We start from the raw sequence: 25,463 nt of genomic DNA on the forward strand, positions 1-25,463 counted from the left end.
CAAATTTAATTTTCTCCAGGTGCCCATTACAAATGATGATGCAGCTACTTTTCACAGGGGTTGAAAGAATGCTTATCAACTCGTTTATGTTTCTATATCAATGGTGCAGCTTGCAAAGTACTCTTTCACAAAGCTCAACAGTCTCATAAAGGAGGTACTGCAAGTATTCTCTCCATTTTTGTTGTTGTTTAGTCCTAGCTGACTCTTCATGACCCCATTTGGGGTCCTCTTGGCAAAGATACTGGACTGGTTTGCCATTTCCTTCAGCTCATTTTACAGATGAGGAAACTGAGACAAACAGGGCGAGGTGACTTGTTCAGGGTCATTCAGCTAATAAGTGTCTGAGATTTTGTAGTCCTAGCAGCATTTTACAGATGGGCAATTGAAAACTCCAAGAGGGGGGCTGATTTATTCAGGTTCACCTCGCTAGTATCTGTTTTGAAGATTACCTCAAACCCAGATTTTTTGCCTTTGAATCCAAACCTCTTTTTATTCACTCAGCAGACTCTAATGTTTTGGTCTTTTTCCTGATACTATGTCCTCATCTCACCTTCCCCCAGAGGAAAGAGCAACAGTACCTTCCATATATTTCTTAAGTTGCTGGTGGATATGCCAAGGCAGCAGCCTTGATAATCTGCTTTTTAAAACTGCCTTAAAAACAAACAAACAGGCTTTAAGATGTCAAATATCAATTGAACCATTGTTCCTGGACTTACAAATCTCCTCTGGGAAAGGCCAACTGCCCAGGAAAAATGAGAAAATGGATGAAGGTCTTAGTGATCTGTTCCCAAGGCAAAATAAGCCAAACTGGGCAGACTGGAGCTGCATGGGGACTGTCTTTCCTCTGGCTAAAGCATCAGTCCTCTGGTCTCCCCAGGAGGCAAAGACAGTTCTTCCTAGTCATTGGCATTTATACCCAGACATTGCCCTAGTGCCTGGGGAGCCACATAGGTCTTCCCAATTCCCGAGGCCCAGGGAGTTGGATCCCTAAGAAGCATCAAAGGTTTCTAAGAAAAGAGGCAATTAAATATCCCCTTCCCTCCCTTCCCACCCTAGCCTTCTGCCACACTGAGTTAATTGCAGAAAAATGGAACTGCTTCTTCACCATCCCCCCGCCCAAACAAACAAACAGAAAACCCTCCCATAGGAAAAAGCTGGATTGACAGAATGTATGATAATAGGGAAGGGAGCTGACCTGGTAGCTTTGTACCTAATGTGAAAAAAGCAGTTTGCTAAACAAATTCACAGCATAATCAAGATGGAGAGGGGGAATATTGACTCACCTTCAAGCAGAATGCAAACTGTTGAAGCAACATGATGTATTAGCCCAAGAGTTCTGAGCCTTTTCTGTGTCCTGCATGCTTGGAGCTGTCTGCTGAAGTCTGTGGATCCCTTCTCAGAATTGTGCTTGTAATGAATACAGCAAAATACATAAGAGACCCATTATATTTTAGTATAGTATAGTATGACATATTATTACTATAGTATAGTATAGCATATTCTATTAGTTATAGTATATACCTATAGATATATACTTAATATATATAGATACATAGATATACTTAATATATATAGATACATATATATATATCTATATATATACTTATATATAGATATATATATACATACCAATATAGATAGATAGATAGATACTTAAAATACAGTATATCCCAAAACTAGATAGAGAGATAGATTGATGGATGGATGGATAGATAGACAGATAGATAGGTAGATAGACACATAGATAGATGGATGGATAGACAGACACATATACTTATATAGAGAATGTTTCAAAGATAGATAGATATATAGATAGATGGATAGATAGTAGAGAGATGGTAGATGTATGGGTATAAAATCTACCATGTATCTCTCTCTCTCTCTCTCTCTCTCTCTCTCTCTCTCTCTCTCTCTCTCTATATATATATATATATATATATATATATATATATATATATCACACATATATGTATGTTTTATACATATGAAAGAGGTAGATTTTTGAATGTATACTAACTTTTTTAGATAATTCTTTTAAGTTTATAGACTGCATAGATACACACATATGTATATATTTTAATTCAATACACCCTAGATTCCAAATATTAGATGGAAAGAAGGGACAATTACATGGCACAGCATATGGAACACTGGCCCTGGAGTCAGGAAAACCTGAGTTCAAATTTGACCTCAGATATTTGATAGTTACAAGGGCAAGTTGATAGTTACCTTGGGCAAGTCACTTAACTGCATTGCCCCACAACCCCCACCCAAAAAAAGAAAGAGCATGGGATTTGAAGTAAGAAGATCTGGATTTGAATGTTGATTCTCTATGACCTTAGATAAATTACTTTCCCTCTCTGGGTCTCATTTCTTTCTTTGGTAAAATGGAGCAGAGGAGATAGACTAGCTAATTTTAAAAGTCCTTTCCAGGCCTAAATGTTGTGGGGCCTGGTTCTTTTAGTCAAGGATTTTTAAAAAACAATTTAATGAATCTAATTTGCATGTAAGATCTATGCTAATTACAACTTATTCTTTCTGAATAAGAGCCATTCCTCAATTGATAAATAATAAAAGGAAACAAATAGGTAGTTTACAAATGAAAAAAAAATCTAAGCTATCCACAGCCATATGTAAAAATACTTCAAATTACAAATAATTAGAGAAATTCAAATAAAAACAACTTTGAGCTCTACTTCCCATTCATCAGATTGCCAAAGATGACAAAGAAAATGACAAATGTTGGAGGGGCTTCTGGCAAATAGGCACACATTAATGCACTGTTGGTAGAGCTGGGAATTGGTCCAGCCATTCTGGAAAATCATTTGGAACTAGGCCCAAAAAGTCACTAAACTGCATACCCTCTGACCTAGTGCTGTTTCTACTAGATTTATACTCTAAGTAGATCAAAGGAAAAGGAAAAGGACATATATATATATATGCAAAAAGATTTGTAAAAGTTACTTTGTGGTAATAAAGAATTAGAAACTAAGGAACTATTAGAGAATGGCTAAAGAAATTCAGGTATGAATGTAATGGAATATTATTGCGTTGTAATTTATGATGAAAGGGATGCTTTCAGAAAAACCTGGGAAGACTTATATAAACTAGTACAGAGTAAAATGAGCAAAGCCAGGAGAACAATTTATTTAATAACAACAGTGTGAAAGCAAACAACTTTGAAAGATTTAAGAATTCTGTTTAATTCAGTGACCAACCACCATCCTAGAAGACTGATGAGAAAGCTTCCTGTCAGAGAAGTGATGACCCAAAAAGCAGAATGAGAGATATATTTTCTCATGTATATTTTTCTTTTTGTCAATTATAGTTTTGGACATTCATTTTTTTTATTTTTTTATTTTAACTTTTTTTGCAAGGCAATGGGGTTAAGTGACTTGCCCAAGGTCACACAGCTAGGTAATTATTATGCATCTGAGGCTAGATTTGAACTCAGGTACTATTGACTCCAGGGCCAGTGCTCTATCCACTACAACACTTAGCCGCCCCCAACATTCATTTTTGTAAGATTTTGAGTTCCACATTTTTCTGCTCGCCTCCCCCCCCCCACCATGGCAGCAAGTAATCTGATACAGGTTATACATGTACAATCATGGTAAACATATTTTGTCAGACATCCATTTTTGGATATGACCAATGTGGATATTGTTTTTTGCTTGACTGTATGTTTGCTACCAGGATTTTGTTTTTCCTTTTTATTTTTCCAGTGGCGGGTTAGAAGGAAAATAAAATTAATTCCTGTTCATTTTTTTTAGGTTTTTTCAAGGCAAATGGGGTTAAGTGGCTTGCCCAAGGCCACACAGGTAGGTAATTACTAAGTGTCTGAAGCCAGATTTGAACTAAGGTGTTCCTGACTCCAGGGCCGGTGCTCTATCCACTGTGCCACCTAGCCGCCCCAATTCCTGTTAATTTTAAACCAATAATATAAAAAAGTAGCATTTTTTAAAACCAAGTGATTCTAATAAACTCTTGAGAAGCAGATTGATATACTGAATGGAAAGCCAAGTTCAAATCTTGCTTCTGATAAATACTGAATGTGTGACTCTGGACAGATCACTTAACCTTTCAGTGCTCTAAACTCTCCAAGACCGTATGTCACAGAGAAGGTGCCAATCTGCATTGGGAGCGGAAGCTTCTCCATGTGGGAATTCCTTATATTCAGAAAGTCACAGGTCCAGTCGCTATCCTTGATCCTTAAAGCATTTCCTTGGTCATTTTTTTTTGTTTATCACCAGATGGCAGGCTCAATTATATTGAAATGTAGGTAAGAGTATTGAGTGGATGTTGCTGAATGGAAGTTTTGGGCTAAATGTAAGGAACGACTTTCCAACAATTAGAATTGGCTCCATTAGCTTTGCCTCCCCAAATTTATGCCATCCGCAAATCTGATAAGCATGCCATCTCTTCCTTTATGTTAAACAGTACTGGACCAAGCACAGATCCCTGGAGACCTCCTTTCAAATCAGCATCAAACCATTACTGATTACTTTTTGAGTCTGGTCATTCGATACATTCCAAATCCATTGAATTAAACCAAAGGTCACATCTCTTCATCTTTTCAAATGCTTTGCTAAATATAGTTAAATTATAATCCATGCATTTCCCCATTCTATCTTCTTAATAAACCTGTCAAAAAAGGAAATAATTTTAGTTGGGCATGGCTTAAGGTTTCTTTTCTTATTGTTCACTAGCTACTTGCTTGAGGATCTCATTTAGAATTTTCCCAAGGAATAAAGTTGAGTTCACTGGTCTAAACCTTGCAGATTCTATTTGCCTTCCTTTTTTTTTAATTGGGACCCCACATCAGCCCTTCTTCATTACTATGCTATAGCTTTAATTCTCCATGGTCTTTCAAATATCACTTAAAGGACTTCTAATTAAAAATTAAAAATACTAATTTAATTTAACTTTTTAGCATTCTTTTTTATTTTTAGTTCCAAATTGTCTCTTCCCCTCCAGTTTCGCTGCCACCCACTGAGAAGGCAAGCAATATGATACTCATTATACAAGTGAAGTCATGCAAAACATATTTCTATATTAGCCATGTCACCAAAAAACAAGAAAAATAAAGTGAAAAGCAATATGCTTCAAACTGCACTCAGAGTTCATCGGTTGTCTCTCTAGAGGTGAATAGCATTTATCATCATGAACCCTTCAGAATTTTCTTGGATCATTGTAATGGTAAGAGGAGCTAAGTCTTTCATAGTGATCAACAATACAATATTGTTGTTACTGTGTACAATGTTTTCTTGGTTCTACTCACATCACTTTGCATCACCTCACATAAGTCTTTCCAGGTTTTTCTGAACCATTCCCCTCATCATTTCTTTTTGAGGGGGGGGGCAAGGCAATGGGATTAAGTGACTTGCCCAAGGTCACACAGCTAGGTAATTGTTAAGTACCTGAGGTCAGATTTGAACTCAGATCCTCCTGACTCCAGGGTCAGTGCTCTATTCACCTAGCTACCCCACCCTCATCATTTCTTAAAGCACAATAGTTTTCCATCATAATCATATACCTTCTAATTTGTCTTGATTTGAGGAAGGAGAGATCATTGTCAGATAGTGGCATCAAGCAAATCTTCATGAAAGAGGTGGACTTTGAGTATACTAACTTTCTAGGGGCAGCTAGATGGCACAGTGGATAGAGCACTGGCCCTGGAGTCAGGAGGACCTGAGTTCAAGTCCAGTCTCAGACACTTAATAATTACCTAGCTCTGTGACCTTGGGCAAGTCACTTAACCCCTTTTTGCCTTGCAAAAAACAAACAAAAAAAGGAAAATATACAAAATTTTGTTAGATAATGCGTTAAAGTTTATAGACTACTTTCTTTACAACAAGATAATTATGATTATTATTTTCTATTTTGCAGTTGAGAAGCTTTAGGCTGAGAGAAATTCAGTGACTTGCCCAAGGTGACACAGCTGCTCTGAGGATAAGGAAGCAGCTTTACAGAACGATCCAGTTGAGTAACAAACTTTCAGCTAAGAGATTATCTAGTAAGAGTCAGAGGAAAGAGAGAATAGTAGTGGCTGGTGATACCCTACAGAAGCAGTTTCTTGTTGGCCTAGTAACAATAGAGAGGTCTATTGTCTTCCTAGGGCATCAATCTAAAGTACACCAGATCTTTCAAAGACAAGTCAAAATAACTGATGGTTGCTCATTTCTTGTGATTCGAGTGGGCACAAATGATAACGCCAGAAAGAATCTCGAAAGCACTGTCAAATGTTATAAAGTATATCATAGAGTCCTGAGTATTGACCTAAAGCTCACAGAGGCAGAGGTGGTATTTTCATCATCAAAGCTCACTGAGGAGTTACAGAAAAGTTTAAGATGCTGGTACCCAAGAATGGGACTTTGATCTCTGGTCCATGATTTAAAATACCAGAATGATAGGTTCCTGTTCCAGCACTGAGTGTACCAAATAAAGGGTAGTGAGAATCTGCATCCCTGTTTACCTGGTGTCTTGACAGAGTAAAAATCATTTTGTTAAAAACAGTGGAAGAAGAAACAGAAATGTTATCATCACAGTATATTATGAACCACCTGAATAGGAAGAGGAGACGTGAAGAATTGGGGGGAAAGATCACAAGTCTAATGCAGGAAAATGACATTTTAGTCATCCAATTGTATGATTTACTAAATATACGAGTGATTTTAAATATGGAAATATCTCCTGGAGCTGTGTGTGTGTGTACATATATGAGCAGAGCACATAATAACTTCATGTCTTGTCTTAATGATAACTTTCATCCCATTTAAGGTGAAGGAACCAAAAAAGGAGAAATCTGTTTTGGATCCTAATCTCACCAGTGGTTGGGGATAGGGAGTGGAGACTGGTTACTAGAGTGGAAATGATAGGATTCTTGGGAGAATCCAGCTGTCACCCAGAGTCTGCAAAAATCTGACATTTACCTGGTATATAGTTTCCAGACTAGATACCACAAAGAATGGCTACACTGAAGAAAAAGTTGATGATGGGGGCAGCTAGGTGGTACAGTGGATAGAGCACCGGCCCTGGAGTCAGGAGGACCTGAGTTCAAATTCGACCTCAGACACCTAATAATTACCTAGCTGTGTGGCCTTGGACAAATCACTTAACCCCATTTCCTTGCAAAAACCTAAAAAAAAAAAGTTGATGATGATGTTTGACCTTCGTTCTCTAAGAAGACCATGACATCAAGGAGGTCATGCCATGACAAGCACATGAATTGCATTTGGGGAGGGGGGGGACTATGCTAAGTCACCAGCCTCACTTTCTCCTTGGGAGCCATCTGGTTCCAATGGCCAGATATGAATCAGGATGACTGGGGATGTTCCTGGGTGTGAGGCCATCAGAGTGAAGTGACTTTTCCAAAGTCACACGGCTAGTAAGTGTTCTGCCTGAGGATGGATTTGAATATCCATCCTCCTGACTCCAAGGCCAATGCTTTATCCATTGCACCACCTACTTACCCTGAAGAAGAAGAATACTTATTGAGACTCCTGGAAGGCGGGAGAAACAAATTTCAAAGGGTCCCAAGGAAGGGTACCCAGAATGCCATGGTTTAACATTGTATAGTGAAAGTCAGTCAAGGACAGATGGAAAAATTGAAATTCAGGAGGCACAAAGAGAAATAATTTTGATGAGGAACAAAAACAACATTGTTTAAAGAGACTAATGTGCGTGCCAAAGGAACTCACCAACCGAGATTCTTAGAAAATTGAACAGAAGTTGGAAGAAAGGGCAGGTAAAAGAGGATGAATACAAAAGCATGGCACAGCACCATAAGGACAATGTCAAGGATAATAGATCTCAGAATGAATTGATTCTGGCAGGAGCTAAGGACACTAAAAAGAGTTGTTTACACTGCATTAGAAAAAAGTGGGCAGTCAAAGAAAGGATGGGGCTGCTGCTCATGGTGGCTGCGATGATGACAGCAGAGAAAAGAGCAGAGAGCTGCTCAGTTATTCTTTTTTCTGTTTTCTTCCTCCAAAGAGAATAATGATCCATGGGCTGAAAAGGACAGAACAAAGACAGCTAACAAGATAAGCAAACAGAGAGTAGGAGAGTACTTCTTCCTAATGAACTCAAGTCACCTGCTTACCAAAGGTGCACAGCTCCAGGTACTAAAAGAACTGGTAAATGGGATTGCTGAACCAGAAAAGAACAGAGAGAAGGGGATGCAAGAAGGGAGCAGTTTTGGTGTTGTCCCAATTTCATAAAAGGGAAAGAGAATGAATTCGGCCAACTTTAGAACAGTGATCTTGATTTAATTCCAAGCAAAATTCCATCACTTAGGAGGGGTAGCTAGGTGGTGCAGTGGATAGAGCACCGGCCATGGAGTCAGGAGTCCCTGAGTTCAACTCCAGCCTCAGACACTTAATAATGACCTAGCTGTGTGACCTTGGGCAAGTCACTCAACCCCATTGCCTTAAATAAAACAGACTTTTAAAAAATTCCATCACTAGATAGTGAACACCTCGAAAAGGGAATGGTGGTTCTAAAGCACCAATCATGTCAAATTTACCTTCCATTTTTGTAGGTCTCTAGATAGGCTTACTAGAGCAGTAGGCCAGGAGAGAGTCAAAGATCGTGTTTCCCTAGGTTTTAGCAAAGTATTTGACAACCTATCCCATGTCAAGCTTGCAGAAAAAAATTAATCAAGCTGCAGCTGATTGAAAGGACAGACTCAAAGAGTGATCATGAATGGTTTAATGTCAACTGGGCAGCTTTCCAGTGGACTTTCCCAGGAATCCGTACTGCTCAATATTTTTATCAATGACTTAGATAAAGACAAAAATGGTAGGTTTCTCAAATTTTCAGGTGACAGATGGGAGATATGGTTAAAACACTGGAAGAGAGTCAGGATTCCTAAAGGGATTATGATCTAGAAGCTGGGGCCAGAATGAATAAGATAAAAATCAGTAGGAGAAATAGCAAGTCATAAATCTGGGTTCCCAAAAGTGGCCTCACATATTCAAGATTGAAAGAGATAAACTTAGACAACAATTTGTCTGAAAATGGTTCTGGGAGCTATGGGTAGACTGCAAGGTCAGTATAAGTCAACAATGACTCAGCACTCAAAAAAGGCTAATGGGATTTGGGGTCGTATCAAAAGAATTCTTGCTCCCAGGGATAAAAAGCTATCTCTGACCTGGACAGAACACATCTGGGATATTATACTCACTTCTGGGTACTGCAGTTTAAGAATGATGCTCTTGAGCTAGGTAGATTCCTGAGCGGACAAAGGATGCTGTAGAAACTGGGAATGTTTACCCTACAGAGAGAAGCCAGAAGGGACATCAGACTAGACTTGTTCAGCTCGGCCCCAGAGAATAGAACTAGCAATTACGAAGAGGAAAATATAGTCTTGATATCAGAAAGAGATAGAGAAGGGACTAGATCTATGATTTCATTGACAGAAGGAAATGTCAGGTGAGGAAACTCCTTCTACCCATGTAGTTTGGCACCCGCTCTGAAACCTATAGATTCAGAGAGCTTTCTAGAGCACTGAAAAGGTAAATGACTCGCCCAGCATCACACAGCTAGTATATGTCAGAGGCAGGATTTCCTAGCTGCAAGGTCAAGTCTTTATCTACTATGTTGTGTTGCTTTTCAAAGTCTAGGAAAATTTCCTAATCATTAGAGCTATCCTAAAGTGTAATGGGCTAATTTTAAAAGGTACTTAGTTCCTGCTCATCGGAGGTCTGAAAGCAAAGGATGGATGATCACTTTGGGGACACCATTTCTAGGGAAAATCCCTTTGGAAATGTAAAGTTGGGCAAGTTGGTCACTGACATTCCATTCAATCCTGAAATTTTGTGATTCTGGCATTTTGTAAAGACAGTCCAAAGTTTAGATTAGGGTTCATTATAGGATCTAAATTAGAGATCAATCTGGGTTTGGGGTTAGAGTTCTGTTTGGAGCTTCAGGAATTGGGATAAGTGTATGCTTGGGGTTGGTCTATGACTAGTATCATTGCTATGTTGCTGACCTGTGCCATGAAGTAATCCTCAGCTGGTACTGGGGGTCATAGGGCACTTGGTCTGGAGCGTCACCCTTCAGTTAGGTTTAGCCATCAGCATCAACCTAAGGCTGGGATCCAGCCAATTTGGGGCTAAGGTTATGGTTTCATTTGTGAACTAAGTTAGGAGTTAGCGTGAGGGATTAGGGGCAGGTCTTGGTTATCTAGGATGAGGTTCCTCGGGCTATAGTTAAGACTTAGTTTATGTCTAGAGTTTAGGTTTAGACGTCATTTGAGACTAGATTTAGGAACTGGTCTTTGGTTATGGTTAGGAATCTGTTGGGAGAATGCTCTTTGGGACAGAGGCACATGGTGTATAGGATTAGTTACTAGTCATAAAATTAGGAAGACCTGAGTTCAAATCTCCTGCAAAACACTTACTGGACAAACCATAAGGCCTCTTCTAGCTTCAGTTTTCTTATCAGTAGCACACAGACAGTAATACACCCCAATGTGTTGTAGAGAAGTAGAAATGAGATCATCTGTAAAATGTTTTGCAAATTTTAGAGCCTTATATAGATGCTATTTTTAGGGTTCGGTATGTGCTCAGTTTTGGGATTCAATCTATGACCAGATCTGGGTTCTTTCAATTTGTCTCAATTCCAGAACTCCATTGAATCTTCTTTCCAAGGTTGCCAGTGATTTTTGACCTTCCCAATATGGTGGTCTTTCATCAGTCTTCATGTTCCTTGACCCCTCTGTGGCTTGACATGGTCAATCACCCCTTCCTCTTATAAACCATCTCCCTTGATATCTGGGATACTGCCCTCTTCTAGAAATTGTTGGGCCACTCCTCAGTCTCCTTTATTATTTTATCACCCATGTCCTGACCCCCAACAATAGGCACTCCCCAAAAAACTATTCTGGAAACTTCTCTCTTTTTACCTCCTCTCTCATGATCTTGCTAGCTCCTAAGGGTTCAATTATCATCCCTATGTGAATAATCCCCAAATCTATTTTTGCAATCTTAATCTCTCTCCTGAATTCTAGTCTAGCATTACCAACTGCTTACTGGATTATCTCTATCTGACCTCCAGTGGTAGCTCAAATTCAACATATCCAAAGCTGAATTCATTATATTTTCCCCCCAAACTCACTCTTTTGCCAAATCTCCCTATTTTTATTTAGGGACCACCAACACTGTAGATATCCAGGTTTATAAATTTATGGTGATCCTGGCCTCCCCACCCACCATTTCCAATTAGCTGCCAAGTTTTGATTTTTACCTATACAAAAGCTCCCAAATCTCTGCCCCCTTTTCATACAGCCATTCATTCTTCTATTCCAGGGCTTACCACCCCTTACCTTTTCTATTATAATTGCCTCCAATTTGCTTCCTGCTTCTATTCTCTACTATCTTCAACCTATCTTCCACATAGCTTGACAAACGGAGAGTCTTAAAACACAGACCTGATAATGTTACTCCTTTACTCAGAATCCTCAAAGACTATTTCCCCTAGGTGGGGAAAAACCACCTCCACATGGCATTTGAATCCCTGTATAATCTCACTTCCATTTACCTTTTAAGTCATATTTCATATTATTCCCCTTCGTGCACTATCTTTTCCAGGCAAACTGACCTACTGTCTGTTTCCTAGACAGTGACAACCCATCTCCCTTCTCTGTGACTTTGCATAGATGGTCCTTCATAAGTGGAGTGTGTTCTCTCTTCATGTGACTCTGAATGACTTTGTCAATACTTTTTTCTTTCTTTCTCAGTGTTTACATCACAGACTGTGTAGACAGTATATGCATCATAAACCATGGATAGAATGTCAACTCCTTGAAGGTAAAACTATCGTTTTTGTCTTTTTATATCTTTTATACAGTTCATAGTAGACCCTTAATAAATGTTTATCCCTCTCCTCTCCAATCTAAAATAATCTTCCTAAGATACAGACACAACCATGTGGTTCCTTTGCTGAAAAATCTCCGTTGTCTTTAAGATAAAATGCAAACTTCTCAGCCCGAGAACACTGCAGCATAGAACATAAAGAGAGCACTGCATGTGGAGTCAATAACTCAAAAAGAACTGAGTTCGAATCCCTGCTCAGATATTTGCTAACCATTTGATCCTGGTGTTATTTCACCTCTCTGTGCCTCAGTTTTGTTATCTGTCAAATGGGAGGATTGGGCTAGATGACCTCCGGGGTCCCTTTCAGGAGGGAAGCTGAAATCTTACCCGGAGTGCTCTTTAACTGCTTGATGTCTTGATTTCTCAAAAGTAAGATAATAAGGATGACAAATGCATAAGATATAAAGACAGCACAACCACCAAAGAGGAATTTTAATGATAAGAATTACTCACATCTCTAGAGAGTTTTAAGGGTCACCAAAGGTTATTTTCTCCACAACAACTCTTACTGTCATTCTTCTGAGGAGGAAAAACACACTAAGAAAATTTTAGTGACTTGCTCCAAGTCATTGTGCACTGAGTGTTATGTCTGGGGCTATTAAATGTGCCCTAAGGTTGATGAGGCAGCATCTCAGACAGCCACCATCTCAGACGTTCAGTTTGAGCTGTCTCAAAAAGATCTTATCATCACAGATTATTATAACAGCAGATGACGGATGTTTGTTCAGTAAGTTATTTGTAACCATAGTGTACAAGACCCTAATGGCAGAGCAGGGACCCAAACTCAGAGCTCCTCAGCTCCTATTAAACCAAAGAAAAATATTTACCAAGAGTCCTTTCCATTAGACCTTACCCAAGGAACTTTCCATTACATGAAAGAAAAAGATCGATCAAAATATTCCTTAGTGGGTTTCTTAGCCAGACTAGATTTAATCCTTAAAAGGGCATCTATTTCATGAATTCAATCATTTTCCTGTTCCTCAAGATAGAGCTGATGGTATTTTTTCATGGGAACCATCAACATGTAGGAAATGAAGACTATTCAGGTCAGCTTTAGGGAGTGCCTAGATGGGGGTTACATATACATGAAAATGAGGGTCTCATAAAAGGACTGATAGCAGTCAAATGGGAAAAGGTAGAGAAAGCTTTGAATTTACCTGCAGTCAAGTGGATGCTCAGGATAACAATAACGACAGTAACAAGAGCAAAATGATCATCACCAAACTTATCTAGAAGATGCCCCCAAAGGGAAAAAAGGAACACATTTAGGTGTGGCTGAGCAGGAAAGGGCTAAAAAGACTGGAATATCACAGAAACACGGTGAAGACATTGAAGTCATAGAAGTTTAATAGAAATATCAAATCTCCTAGGAAGATAAAATTGAAGACCTCAACCTATGTAGAAAATAGCCAACAGCTGGATACAATATGTCTGAGACCTAGTGACAGGATAATGACAGATAAGTGACATAGTATATCATAGCATTCATATACCCTGGAAGCCAAAAGAAAGCAGAGTGAAGTGATAGCAAAGAGAAAAAATGCAAAGGCAAAGAAATAATCTTGTGCTTGGCTAAGGAATCCCTCAGCATCTCGAGGGCCATGATGGAGGAGAGATGAAAATCTTACAAATTACAAATTTCATAGGGAAAAAACACATGAAAGTTTGGAGATGTCACATGATCCCAAAGAGGATGATTCAATCAAGGGTTCCCATGATGGTGACAGCATATATGAAGGCAAACACGCCTGTCTGTGGCAATTGTCCATGATTCCAACTAAACCAGTCAGTCCCTATCAACCTCTTCTTCTTGTCCACCCACTCAAGCCCCTAGCTATAGCTACTGTATATTCCATCAAACTATGCAGAAGGGTCTATTAGAAATGCTAACTTCACAGACTACTTTGTATAACCCCTCTTTGCTGGAGAAACTCCTTGGGAAATGGCCTTTCTTTCAAATGATCATCTCAGATCCAATTTCTAGAGTGCCTTATAAGCAAAGTTCTTTCCTCCCAGCTCCACTGTGAAGAGTAGGTTTATGACCATGACCATCATTTTACAGAGTGGGGGGGTTGGAATAGGAAACCAAGACTCATCCATGGAAGGTAACTTGGCCAAGGTCTCAAATCCTAGTAAAGGTCAGTGATATGACTGGATTCTAGGTCTTCTTACTCTTTGTCTAGTGCCAAACACTGCCTCACTATGTAGTCACAGAGCTTTGGTTAAGGTCCAGAGAGAAACAACTCAGAGTTTTATCCATCTGGCAGATCCCATCTGAAAAATTACCCAGAATCTGTATATTGTCATCAAACAAGTCACAATACACAGTTGTCAAGGTAGGTCCATTTTTCTCTAACCACGGCCAATCACTATCATCCTTAACCCCCTCCTCCAAAAAAACTCAATTTTGAATGGCCTTGACCAGTCCTAAATGTATCTTGGTGCTATCTTCTACAACCTGCTAGATAAATGCATGTATACCTAGATACATACATAGTTATATTCATAGGTGCATAGATAGCTTGGACTCACAATGTATATTTTATGAGTAGTTTCTTTGATATATCTGGTCTCCCTGGTAAGTGTTTAGGCTAATTGAGGCCCCTTTAATATTTTTTGTCTTCTGCAGCATGCAAACTTAGACAAAGTCTTAGATAACTGATATCACCTCTCCCCAATTCCTTTACCCCAGGTCCCCCCACTTCAAAAGTAACAGTTTCCTGTGCTCTCCAAAATAACATAGCAATTTCCTTTTATTTTGTTTGTTTTTCAAGGCAATGGGGTTAAGTGGCTTGCCCAAGGCCACACAGCTAGGTAATTATTAAGTGCCTGAGGTCAGATTTGAACTCAGGTTCTCCTGACTCCAGGGCTGGTGTTCTATCCACTATGTCACCTAGCTGTCCCTAACATAACAATTTCTTATGCATTTAAAAGGACATTTCTCATAAAGTCTTCAGAGGATCTATGGTATGGAGGAGTATTACAATAGATGTAAAGGTTAATGATTTCACAGACAAAAGTTCTTGTCATTAATCTTGGACTTCAATAGTTACCAAACATTTGTCTCCCCCTTGATTTCCCTTCTACCCAACTTTCTTCTGAAGGGTCTTGACTCTAATATTAACTCAGTCCTGCCTTCCTTGCTTTGGATTTGACTGCCCAAGTTGCTGTGTTTCATCCTCTGGAATCTTTCCTATCCCCTCTATCAATATGGAGTGTGGAGGGCCTAGAACTCCAATAGGCCTTGTCTACTTTTAGGCCCCCACCAGTCATTTCCAGGGTACCTCACTTTAATCCCTGGCTAAAACATGGGAGAGGGCTCCCTCAGACAAAGTTAGACAGAATAGCTCTAAAAGCTACAGGTAGATCTTAGATACGTAAAAAGAAAATCAAACTGATGTCAGAGAGTTTTGCAGTTTTGTGGAGATGGAAATGATCATTTTATTTGGTGCTACTCATTTTCAGAATAAAAATAAAACAATTTATTTATGCTCAAAGTATTCTTCAATCCTTAGCTCAAAACTGGGAATAGCAGCTCTCATTCCCACCAATGATGCAGATCTCCGGAGTTTGACTATATCTCTCCTTTGAAGTTCTAGGGTTAACTGTGCTGGGTCTGGATATGAATCTCCAATGTCATTGGCTAAAGCATGTTTTCCCCAAGATAATCAATTGAGAATCATTTCGTCAACCAGTCGTGAGTAGCTTAGAAATGGGTATTTATTGAGATGAAACACAATATTCACATATACACACAAGGTCTATCACACACTCGCTCTCCTACAAATACATAATCTATGGGAAAGTGTACTTGAGCTTAGAACACATATATGACAAAGGTTTAGAGAAAAATTCTTGGTTGCTTCCCTTTCTCAGAATGTTCAGTTTCTTTTTGGAGTAGAGTCTTTTTGCTGAATTCCTTCAAAAGCCATGATGGCTCCCAATGATGCAGACATTGTCACTAGCTGTTTTGGGAAAACCATGCAGGACACTGTTGGGACAGTATTTCCAAATCCTTCAAAGATGGAAAGGACTTCTCTGGTCAAAATGAGGCTTAATGAGCAGGAAGAAGATCTAGTTAAATCTGATGTCTCTCCTTCCCCCCCAAGGTAATTTCTTCTCACCAAAAGATTTGCCTTATTTCTCGGGTCTAGTTTCCTATCTACATACAGTGTTTATTTCTCCTTTTTTGCCATAATTTCTCAACAGGAGCATCACAGTCACATCCCAATATCCAAACTTGGAAACAGCAAATTATTGAGGTCAGATGATGAGAAATACTTTTTCCTGCATGGTCATAGATCAGCATGTTTCCTTGAAGATATCTACAGAATATCATTATTATTCTCTGGAAAATAGTATGTGACCAGATGTCTTCAAGAGGGCATTGAATGAAGGATTGTCAGGGCTGCTGTGGACAGTGTTGCTTTTCTGGGTGGTGGGTGACCTAAATGGTATCTGATATCCTTTCCAACTCTGAGACACAATGACTGATTTTTCAACATGCCATGTTTTGGTTGGGGTTTTTGTTTGTTTTTGTTTATTTGTTTATTTTTACCAGACTTGTGATTTCATCAGAGTAGGGAGCTGCTGCTGGGGCATCATGGTATAATGAACTTAGAGTCAGAAAGACCTGAGTTCAAGTCCCACTTTTAATGTGTGCTCCCAGACAAGTCATTTAATTTCTCTTTGCCACAGTCCTTAGCTGTAAAATGAAGGGGACTGGATTCAATGACCCATTGAGGCCTCTTTTAGTTCTAAATCTATGATCCTTTGAATTTCTACCAAAGTAGATTAGAACTTGTTCTTCAACTTATGGTCTTAAAGAGCTGTCTTGAAAATGGAGAAGTTAAGTGATTTGCCCAGGGTCATACAATCATTTTGCATGTTACATGGTGGGAGCTAGGTGGATAGTGGATAGAGCACTGGGCCTGAAGTCAGGTAGATCTGAGTTTAAATCTAGCCTCAGACACTTACTAGCTGTGTGAACCTGAGTAAGTCACTTGATATCTGTTTCCCTCACTTTCCTCAACAATAAAATAGGGATTATAGCAGTATTCAAATGAAGTATTTTGAAAGTTTTTAGCAGAGTGCCAGCATAGTACTCTATAAAATGCAATTCCTTTCCCCTTTTTGGCATCTAAGGTAGAGATTGAACCCAAGGTTTTCTGGTTTCAGGATTAGTTCTCTATCCACTGTACTTGCTTGCCTCTCATATCAATCTTGGCCTATTAAGATTATGCCTAGGGCTAGTACATTTCTCTCTTCTGTCCCATACAGTGCAGTATGGTATAACTGAAAGAGAATACTAGTGATGAGGAGGTCTTCTCTCAATTCTTCCCCTCCTTCTCTGTGGCAAGTCCTTTCCTCTCTTTAGGCCTCAATCTTCCCAACTCAAAAGAAGGGTATAGACAAGGTGATCTTGAAAGTCCTATCCAACTCTTAAAAAAATCTCTTCTATGTTGAAAATAAATTACAGGCTCTGAATATGTGTTAGCAAGAGCCTTCTTCTTTCTCCTCTTAATTGAACTGTTTTTATATTCATCTTGATAGATGTATTAGAGGTACAAGTGATACTTTATTTAATACTAGTCTTTGGCCTAAAGGTTGTGGTCTAACCCAGAAGTTATATACTTGATAGTCATGAGGGCCAGAGCTTCATATCCAAGCACTACCCCCCCCCAAACACAATCTCATAAATGTATGCCCTTAGTAGGCACTTAAAAATCCTTCCTTTGTTCCTTCCTTTCTTCTCCTTTATTCCTTTCCTTTCTTTCTTTCCTTTTTCTTTCCTTCCTTCCTCCCTCCCTCTCTTCTTCCCTTCTTTCCTCCCTCACTTTATGCCAAGGAGAATTACTCTAGAAAGTAAAATGAGGATATGAAAAGGCATTTGTCACGATGAAGAAATTATAGCTATCTATAATCATGTGGGAAAATGCTCTAAATCATTATTGATTAAAGAAATGCAAATTAAAACAACTCTGAGCTTACCTCACACCTATCAGATTGGCCAATTTGACTAAAAAAGGAACATGATCAATGCTGAAGAGTATTAGGGCAGCTAGGTAGCACAGTGGATAGAGCACTGGCCCTGGAGTCAAGAGTACCTGGGTTCAAATCCAACCTCAGACACTTAATCATTACCTAGCTTTGTGGCCTTGGGCAAGCCACATAGCCCCATTGCCTTGCAAAAACCTAAAAAAATAGAATGTTGAAGAGGATTGGGAAAACTTGAAGAGTAATGCATTGTTGGTGGAATTGTGAACTGATCCAACCATTCTGGAGAGCAATTTGGAATTATGTCCAAAGGGCTATAAAACTGTACATACCCTTTGACCCAGCAATACCACTACTATATCTGTATCCCATGAGATCACAAAAAAGGGTAAGAAAACTCACATGTACAAAAATATTCATAGCAACTCTTTTTCTAGTGACAAAGAATTGGAAACTGAAGGGATGTCCATCAATTGGGGAATGACTGATCAAGTTGTGATACATGAATGTGGTGGAACACTGTTATCCTATAAGAAACCATGAGGGACAGGACTTCAGAATAGCCTGGAAAGACTTGCATGAACTGATGCAAAGTGAAGTGAGTAGAAACAGAAGAGCATCATGCACAGTAACAACAGCAGTGAGTGGTGATTGACCATGATGGATATGTTCGTTTCAGTAGTACAATAATCAAAGACAATTTGAAAAGACTTGTGATAGAAAATACCATCCATATCCAGAGAAGGAACTTGGAGTTTAAATGAAGACCAAAGCTTACTATCTTCAATTTTTAAAAGTTGTCTAATATATTATGTCTTTTTTCTGTTTTTTTTCCTCTGTTTGAATTTGATTCTTCTTTCACATGTTTAATATAGATCTGTGTTTAATATGGTTACACATGTATAACTTATATTAGATTGCTTTCTGACAGGGGAAGGAAGAAAAATGTAAAATCAAAACCTTACAAAAATGATTGTTGAAAACTACCATTGCATGGAGTTGGAAAAATAAATAAATATAATATCTAAAGGGTGAGGATGACTTGGTGACAACCCAGTTCCACTCCCGGAGAAATACTTGAAAGACTCCATCCTGCCAGTGGAAGGTCACTATTGTCCAATATATCTCTTTTACTTTTAAGTCAGCCCTTGGAAAAAGATGTTACTTGTATGGAATGCAGATGGGATAAATGGAGCCAGTGTTTACTCACAAGTTAATTAAGAGAATGTGATCCATGCCAGAGGAATGAAACAGAAATGAAATAAAGACTCCTTTTTTGGGGATACCTGCTACCACAGTCATTCTGGAACCTAGCTCTATTCTTTAACTGGCCTAGTCTTACAGGAGATTTGATGTTTGTCCTTTGTTCTTGAAGAAGACCATGACACCACGGGGATGATGCCTTGACAAGCACATGAATTAGATTTGAGTGAGGGGGTGGTGAGCTAAGTCACCAGCCTCACTTTCTCCTCCAGAGCCATCTGGGACCAGTGGTCAGCTAGGAATCTGGACGACTGGACATGGCCCTGAATGCACAAGACAGAGTTAAGTGACTTGCCCAAGGTCACCCAGCTATAAGTGTCTAGTGTCTGAGGCTGAATTTGAACTCAATCCATCGCACCATACAGGAGACTTAGAATTGGAAGGAATTTTAGAAGTCATCTGGTCAGAGCCTCTCGTTTTATAAATGAGGAAACTGGGGCCCAAAGGAGTGAAATGACTTGTTCGAGCTCATGCAACTTATAAGAAATAGAGGCAGGATTCAAACCTATGTCTTCTGACTCCAGCATGCTTACCTCCATAAAACCCAGGTAAGCCATCTCTCATTGCAGATCACAACCTAGGCAAATGTCTCGGTGGAAATTCTATAGATGGCCCATCCCATGCGATGGCTATCACACACAGAGAAGCCCACAATAAAGAACATGTGTGACTGAAGAAAGTAGATACATAGGAGAAAAGGTCAGTGATTTGGCTTTTTTAAAAAATTTTGCTATTTTTTCAAATATTTTAGAACATTATTTTAGTTTTTAAAATGGACCCAGGGAGAATCAGGGAAGAAATCAAAATGACTGTCGTTTTGTGCTTCCACAAAAGATTTGGGAGAAGGTGCTTCATTCTCCAGTTTCTCAATATATGTCCTTATCCCGGTTGGGATTCCCTGTCACATAACCCTGGTCAGGATCAGTTGCAATGTGTGTAGGGAGCCGAGAGAGCTGGAATGGGTTAGGGAAGATGTGTCCTATCCATTGACACATCCTCCGACTCTGCATTCCTTCTCTCATACTTTTCCAGAAAGTCCTAAGAAGAAGAAGGCAGCAAAGTATCACAGTGGATAGAGAAGTGAACTCTAAATCAAGAAGACCTGAGTTCAGATCTGGTTTCCGATGTTCATTAGCTGTGTGACCCTGGGCAAGTCACTAAATTTACTGCCTCAATTTCCTCTTCTGCAAAATGGAAATAATAATAGCACCTCCTTCCCAGGGTTATTGTATCAGGTGGAGATAATATTGATAAAGCACCCTAGTGTTTTTATAATAAGATATTGTAAAAGTAGCATCCCTTTTACACAATCTTATAGCTCAGTATGCAACTTCATATGCATAGTCACATAAACCCACATCCCAACCCCAGAGGAACCATCTTATATCTAGTAGGAGTACAGGGGGACTGGGGGCTCCTGCAACTCAGTCTACTCCCTCCACAAATGCTTTTTGAATGTGAATCATCCCAGGCCCATGGGCAATCCACAGCTGCAGTGACACAAAGTTATGCAGAAAGTCACTTACTCCAAGACTCTGATGCTGCTCAGACATGAAATCTAGCTGTTGGAGGGGAGGGGGGGTTAATTATTAGAAGGAATACAAGCATTGTTCCACATTAACATCACAATTAGTGGTTAGTTGTGTTAATAATAGAAGTTACAAAAAAATGACATGATCATCTCAGCAGATGCAGAAAGGTCTTTAGCAAAATACAGAATTCGTTTGTGTTAAGAATTCTAGGAAGCAAAGAGATGAAATGACCTTTCCATAATGTGATTGAAAAGATTTAATTAAAGCTAAGGCCTATCATTATTTGTAAAGGAGAAATTCTGGAATCTTTCCAAATAAGATCAGGGGTGAAGTGAGGATATTCACAGTCTCCTTTTTGGACTATGCTAAAAATGTCAGCTGTATCAATAAGACAGGAAAATTAAATTAAGGGAATTAGCATTGCCAGTGAAGGGGGAAAATTATCTTTCCGTGGACAATCTCAACCAACCATTTCTATGTTTTTAGAGATAATATTAACCAGCCAATCCCAATCAACAAGTACTGATTAAGTGTTTGCTAGAAGCCAGACTCTGCACTAGAAGGTGGAAATACAACAATTAAAGCAAATTGACCCCTGCCTTTACAAGCTATATCAGAAGAAACAATACATACACTGATGAGGATGAGGGTGAGGATGACGAGGATGAGGATGAGGATGAGGATGATAGTATTAGTAGCAGCAGCAGCAACAACAGTAGCAATTGTAGCAGAAGTAGTAGTAGCAAAAATTAGACTGTATTTAAAGGTTTGTGGAATGTTTTACCTCTATATTCTCATGTACAAGAGAAATTCAAAATCATCTGAAGGGGCAATAGCAGGCAGGTGAATCAGAAAAGGCCTCATTTAGGAGATGACCCTCGAACTGAGCTTTGAAGGGAGCTAAAAATCCAAGAGACAGATATATGAGAGAGCGATGCATTTCAGGTCCAGAGATGGTCCAGAGATGGGATGTTATATTAGAAGAAAATCCTGTAGTTCAATCTTATTGGAGTATAGAGTGCATGAAGGAAAGTGAGGTCCTGGGAATGTAAGTCATACTGAGTGGTTTTACATTCTAAATGGGGGAGATGGTATTTGACCTTAGAGGCAATGGGGAGCCACTGGAGCTCTTGAGAAACAATAGTGATGAGGTTTGGGAGCGATTGCACTTTAGGAGCGTCACTTTGGTATAATATGGATTGGAGAAGTCAGGGGCTGGTTGTTAGAAAGGTGTCCAATAAAGAAATTATTGGTATAGGTGAGAGCAGATAAAGGTTTGAAGCAGAATTGTGGTTATATGAATAGAGAAGAAAAAGTTGAGAGCAATGTTAAGATAGAATAGAGGAAACTTGGCAAACAATTGGGGGGTCACTTTGACCAGCAGAAAGAGCACTGGCTTTGGAATCAGAGGATCTGGGTTCAGATTCTACCTCTATTCTGTTCTACATTGCCCAACATCATGTGCACCACAGCTGAATCTCACTTTCCTCCTCTTCATTGTTTTTGTTGTCGTTGTTGTTTAGTTTTTGCAAGGCAAATGGGGTTCAGTGACTTGCCCAAGGCCACACAGCTAGGTCATTATTGAGTGTCTGAGGCTGGATTTGAACCCAGGTCCTCCTGACTCCAAGGCCGGTGCTCTATCCACTGCGCCACCTAGCTGCCCCTCTTTCCTCATCTTTAAAATAAATGACCTTTGAGATGCCTTCCACTTCTGGATCTATGATCTGATTTTTAGAGATGGAGAATTAAAAAGAGAAAAGAGCTAAGGATTCATATCGGTTTGTGAAGGTAGGTATCTGGAAAGATAGGCATAGAACATATCAACACAAATGATATGACATCAACCCCAAATGCAATCAAGACAACAGTGTCAGCAAAGTAAGAGACACAAAATAAATCCACAAAATCATTAACATTTCTGTATATTATTAACCATATATATATATATATATTCTATATATTATAAACCACGAGGAAGAGCTAAAAAGTAAAATGCCACTTAAAATAGCAATGAGCTGCATTAAATACCTAGACACTCAGAAGACTTATATAATTACAAAACAATTTCTACAAAAATTAAGGAAGATATAAATGAGTGGAAAGATGTTCAGTGTCCTTGATCAGGCTATCCCAGTATGTGCCAAAATGGTTATACAAATTCAAATAAGTCTATAGATTTAGCACTATACCAATCAAATTGTAAAGGAGATTCTTTATAGAAAGTGACAAAATAGCTATAAAACTTCTATAGATTTTTAAATTCCATTATTATAACAGAAAAATCTCTTCCACAATTCAGATATTCATATATGTAAAGATGGTGAGTGTGTTCCCCGGGCCCTCAGCAAAACTTCCCTTCTCCGTGTTGAACATCCCTAATTCCTTAAATCGGTTTTCATATTGCATGAACTTAAATCCCATTACCATCCTGTTTGTGTCTCCCCACCCCAAACCCTACCACATACTTAACAGATTCTAAATGTCCTTCCTAAACTTGGATATCCAGAACTGAAGACGGCCCTCAAAATGTGGTTTAAACAGGATAGAAGACTGTGAGATTGTCATCATCTGGTCCTCAATAGTATACTTTTTTAGTGCAACCTGAGAAGATATTGGATGCTGATTTTTTTGTCTGTTCCATCATATTGCATTTCCTTAAGGGTTGGGACTAGTTAACACCCCACCCCTGCAGATCCAGATAAACTACTGCCTAATCATGTTTCTCCCATTTTAGATTTGTAAAGATGCTTTAAAATGCATTAATATATCACCTCCATGTTAATTACTTTGTCCTTAATCTACCACATTATTAATCAATGAGCTAAACAACCAGTTGAAGGTGCATCAGTTTGAGTCTTGAAAAGGTCCCTTTTCCTTGTTTGCCTATAAATCAATGATTATGCCTGGAGAACTGAGCCCTTATGAAGGATCTTCTTCAGTGCCTGTTTCACTTCCTGGTTCCTCAGACTATAGATAATAGGGTTCAACATGGGTATGACCATTGTGTAAAAGATGGAGACTACTTGGTCCTGATTTGGGGCAGAATTGGAAGTGGGCCGTAAATATATGAATATAAGTGTTCCGTAGAAGAGGCTAACAGTAATCATATGGGAGGCACAAGTGGAAAAAGCTTTGCGTTTGCCCTCAGCTAAACGGATTCTCATAATGGCAGTGATGATGAATGTGTAGGAGACCACAATCACAAGTAGGGAGCTCATCTGGATAAAGGCCCCAAAGGCAAAGACCAAGATATTACAGACCTGGGTGTCAGAGCAGGACAGAGCCAGCAGTGGACGGATGTCACAGAAGAAGCTCTTGACCATGTTGGCCCTGCAGAAGGAGAGCTGCGAGATGGTGTTGGTTACTGTCAGAGAATTGATGATCCCAGCAGTATAGCAAACAGCCACAAAGGAAGCACAAGCCCTAGGGGACATGAGTACAGGGTAAAGCAGTGGGTTGCAGATGGCAACGTAACGGTCATAAGCCATGGAGGCCAAGAGGTAAAGTTCAGCTGTGGCCAAGACAATGAACAAGCCCAACTGGGTCATACATCCAAACCAAGAAATAATTTTCTTCTCTGACAGCAAATCCCCCAGCATTCTGGGGGCTGTGACTGAAGAGTAGCAAGAATCGAGGAAGGAAAGGTGGCTAAGAAAAAAGTACATGGGAGTGTGGATCTTGGGGTAGATCCTGATGAGAAAGATGAGGCCCAGATTGCCAACCAAGGTCACAGTGTACATGAGCAAGAAGAGACCAAACAGGAGTTTCTGAAGCTTGGGGTCTTCTGAAATCCCCCAAAGTACAAACTCACTCACTGTGGTTACGTTGCCATCTTCCATGGGGCTAGTTTGCATTCTCTAAGAGAGGAGAGTCCAAAAAAAAATCATCAGTAATATTTTTTGCTGCCCAATCTCCTATACTCCTCCCCACCAAGTACCTAGGACTCCAGTCAAATTGGACTAATCACCATCTGAGAGAGGCAGCAAAGCATGGAAGAAAGAGCACTGACTCTAGTATCAAAAGATCTGGATTCAAATCCCATTCTGTGATTTGGCATTTGATGTGGCATGAACTTAAATCCCATTGCCATCCTGTTTGTGTCTCCCCACCCCAAACCCTACCACATACTTTACCGATTCTAAATGTCCTTCCTAAACATGGACAACCAGAACTGAAGATGGGCCTCAAAATATGGTTTAAATAGGACAGAAGACTGTGAGATTGTCATCACCTAGCCCTCAATATTATACTTTTCTTAGTGCAGCCTGAGGACTTATTGGAGTCTAATTTTTTGTCTCTCCCATCATGTTGCATCACCTTAAGGTTTGGGACTACTTAACACCCCATCCCTGCAGATTCAGATTAACTGCTCTCTAATCATGTCTCTCCCATTTTAGATTTGTAAAGCTGATTTTTTGAACTGCATTAATACATCACCCCCATGTTAATTACTTTGTCCTTAATCTACCACATATTAATCAATGAGCTCAAACTGGATGAACATACAGTTAATCTCCCTGGGTCTCAGTTTTCTCCTCTAAAAAATGAAGAGTTGGATTACATTTTGTGGTCCCTTCCTGCTACAGATCTAGTATCCTACATGTGACATGAGGCAAGACACTTCCCCTCCCTGGGCCTCAGTTTCTTCATGGGGCAGGATCAGATGGCACAATATCATGACCTCTGGCAGCTCAGTTTCTTCATATATAAAATGAAGACTTGGACTGAGAACCCTTCAAACTATAGATCTAGGATTCTAGATGTGACCTTGGGCAAATTACTTCCTTTCTAT

General features: G+C 39.4%; 1 protein-coding gene across 1 annotated transcript; it reads right to left on the reverse strand.

The window, feature by feature from the left end:
• Window positions 1-23,568: 23,568 nt before the first annotated feature.
• LOC141498621 (olfactory receptor 5AP2-like) lies at window positions 23,569-24,510 on the reverse strand. Its single transcript, XM_074201812.1, has one exon. It carries the CDS (start codon window positions 24,508-24,510, stop codon window positions 23,569-23,571), a length of 942 nt encoding a protein of 313 aa, XP_074057913.1.
• Between the last annotated feature and the right edge of the window lie 953 nt (window positions 24,511-25,463).

Source organism: Macrotis lagotis, chromosome X, assembly GCF_037893015.1.
Source record: "Macrotis lagotis isolate mMagLag1 chromosome X, bilby.v1.9.chrom.fasta, whole genome shotgun sequence".
NCBI classification, from domain to species: domain Eukaryota; kingdom Metazoa; phylum Chordata; class Mammalia; order Peramelemorphia; family Peramelidae; genus Macrotis; species Macrotis lagotis.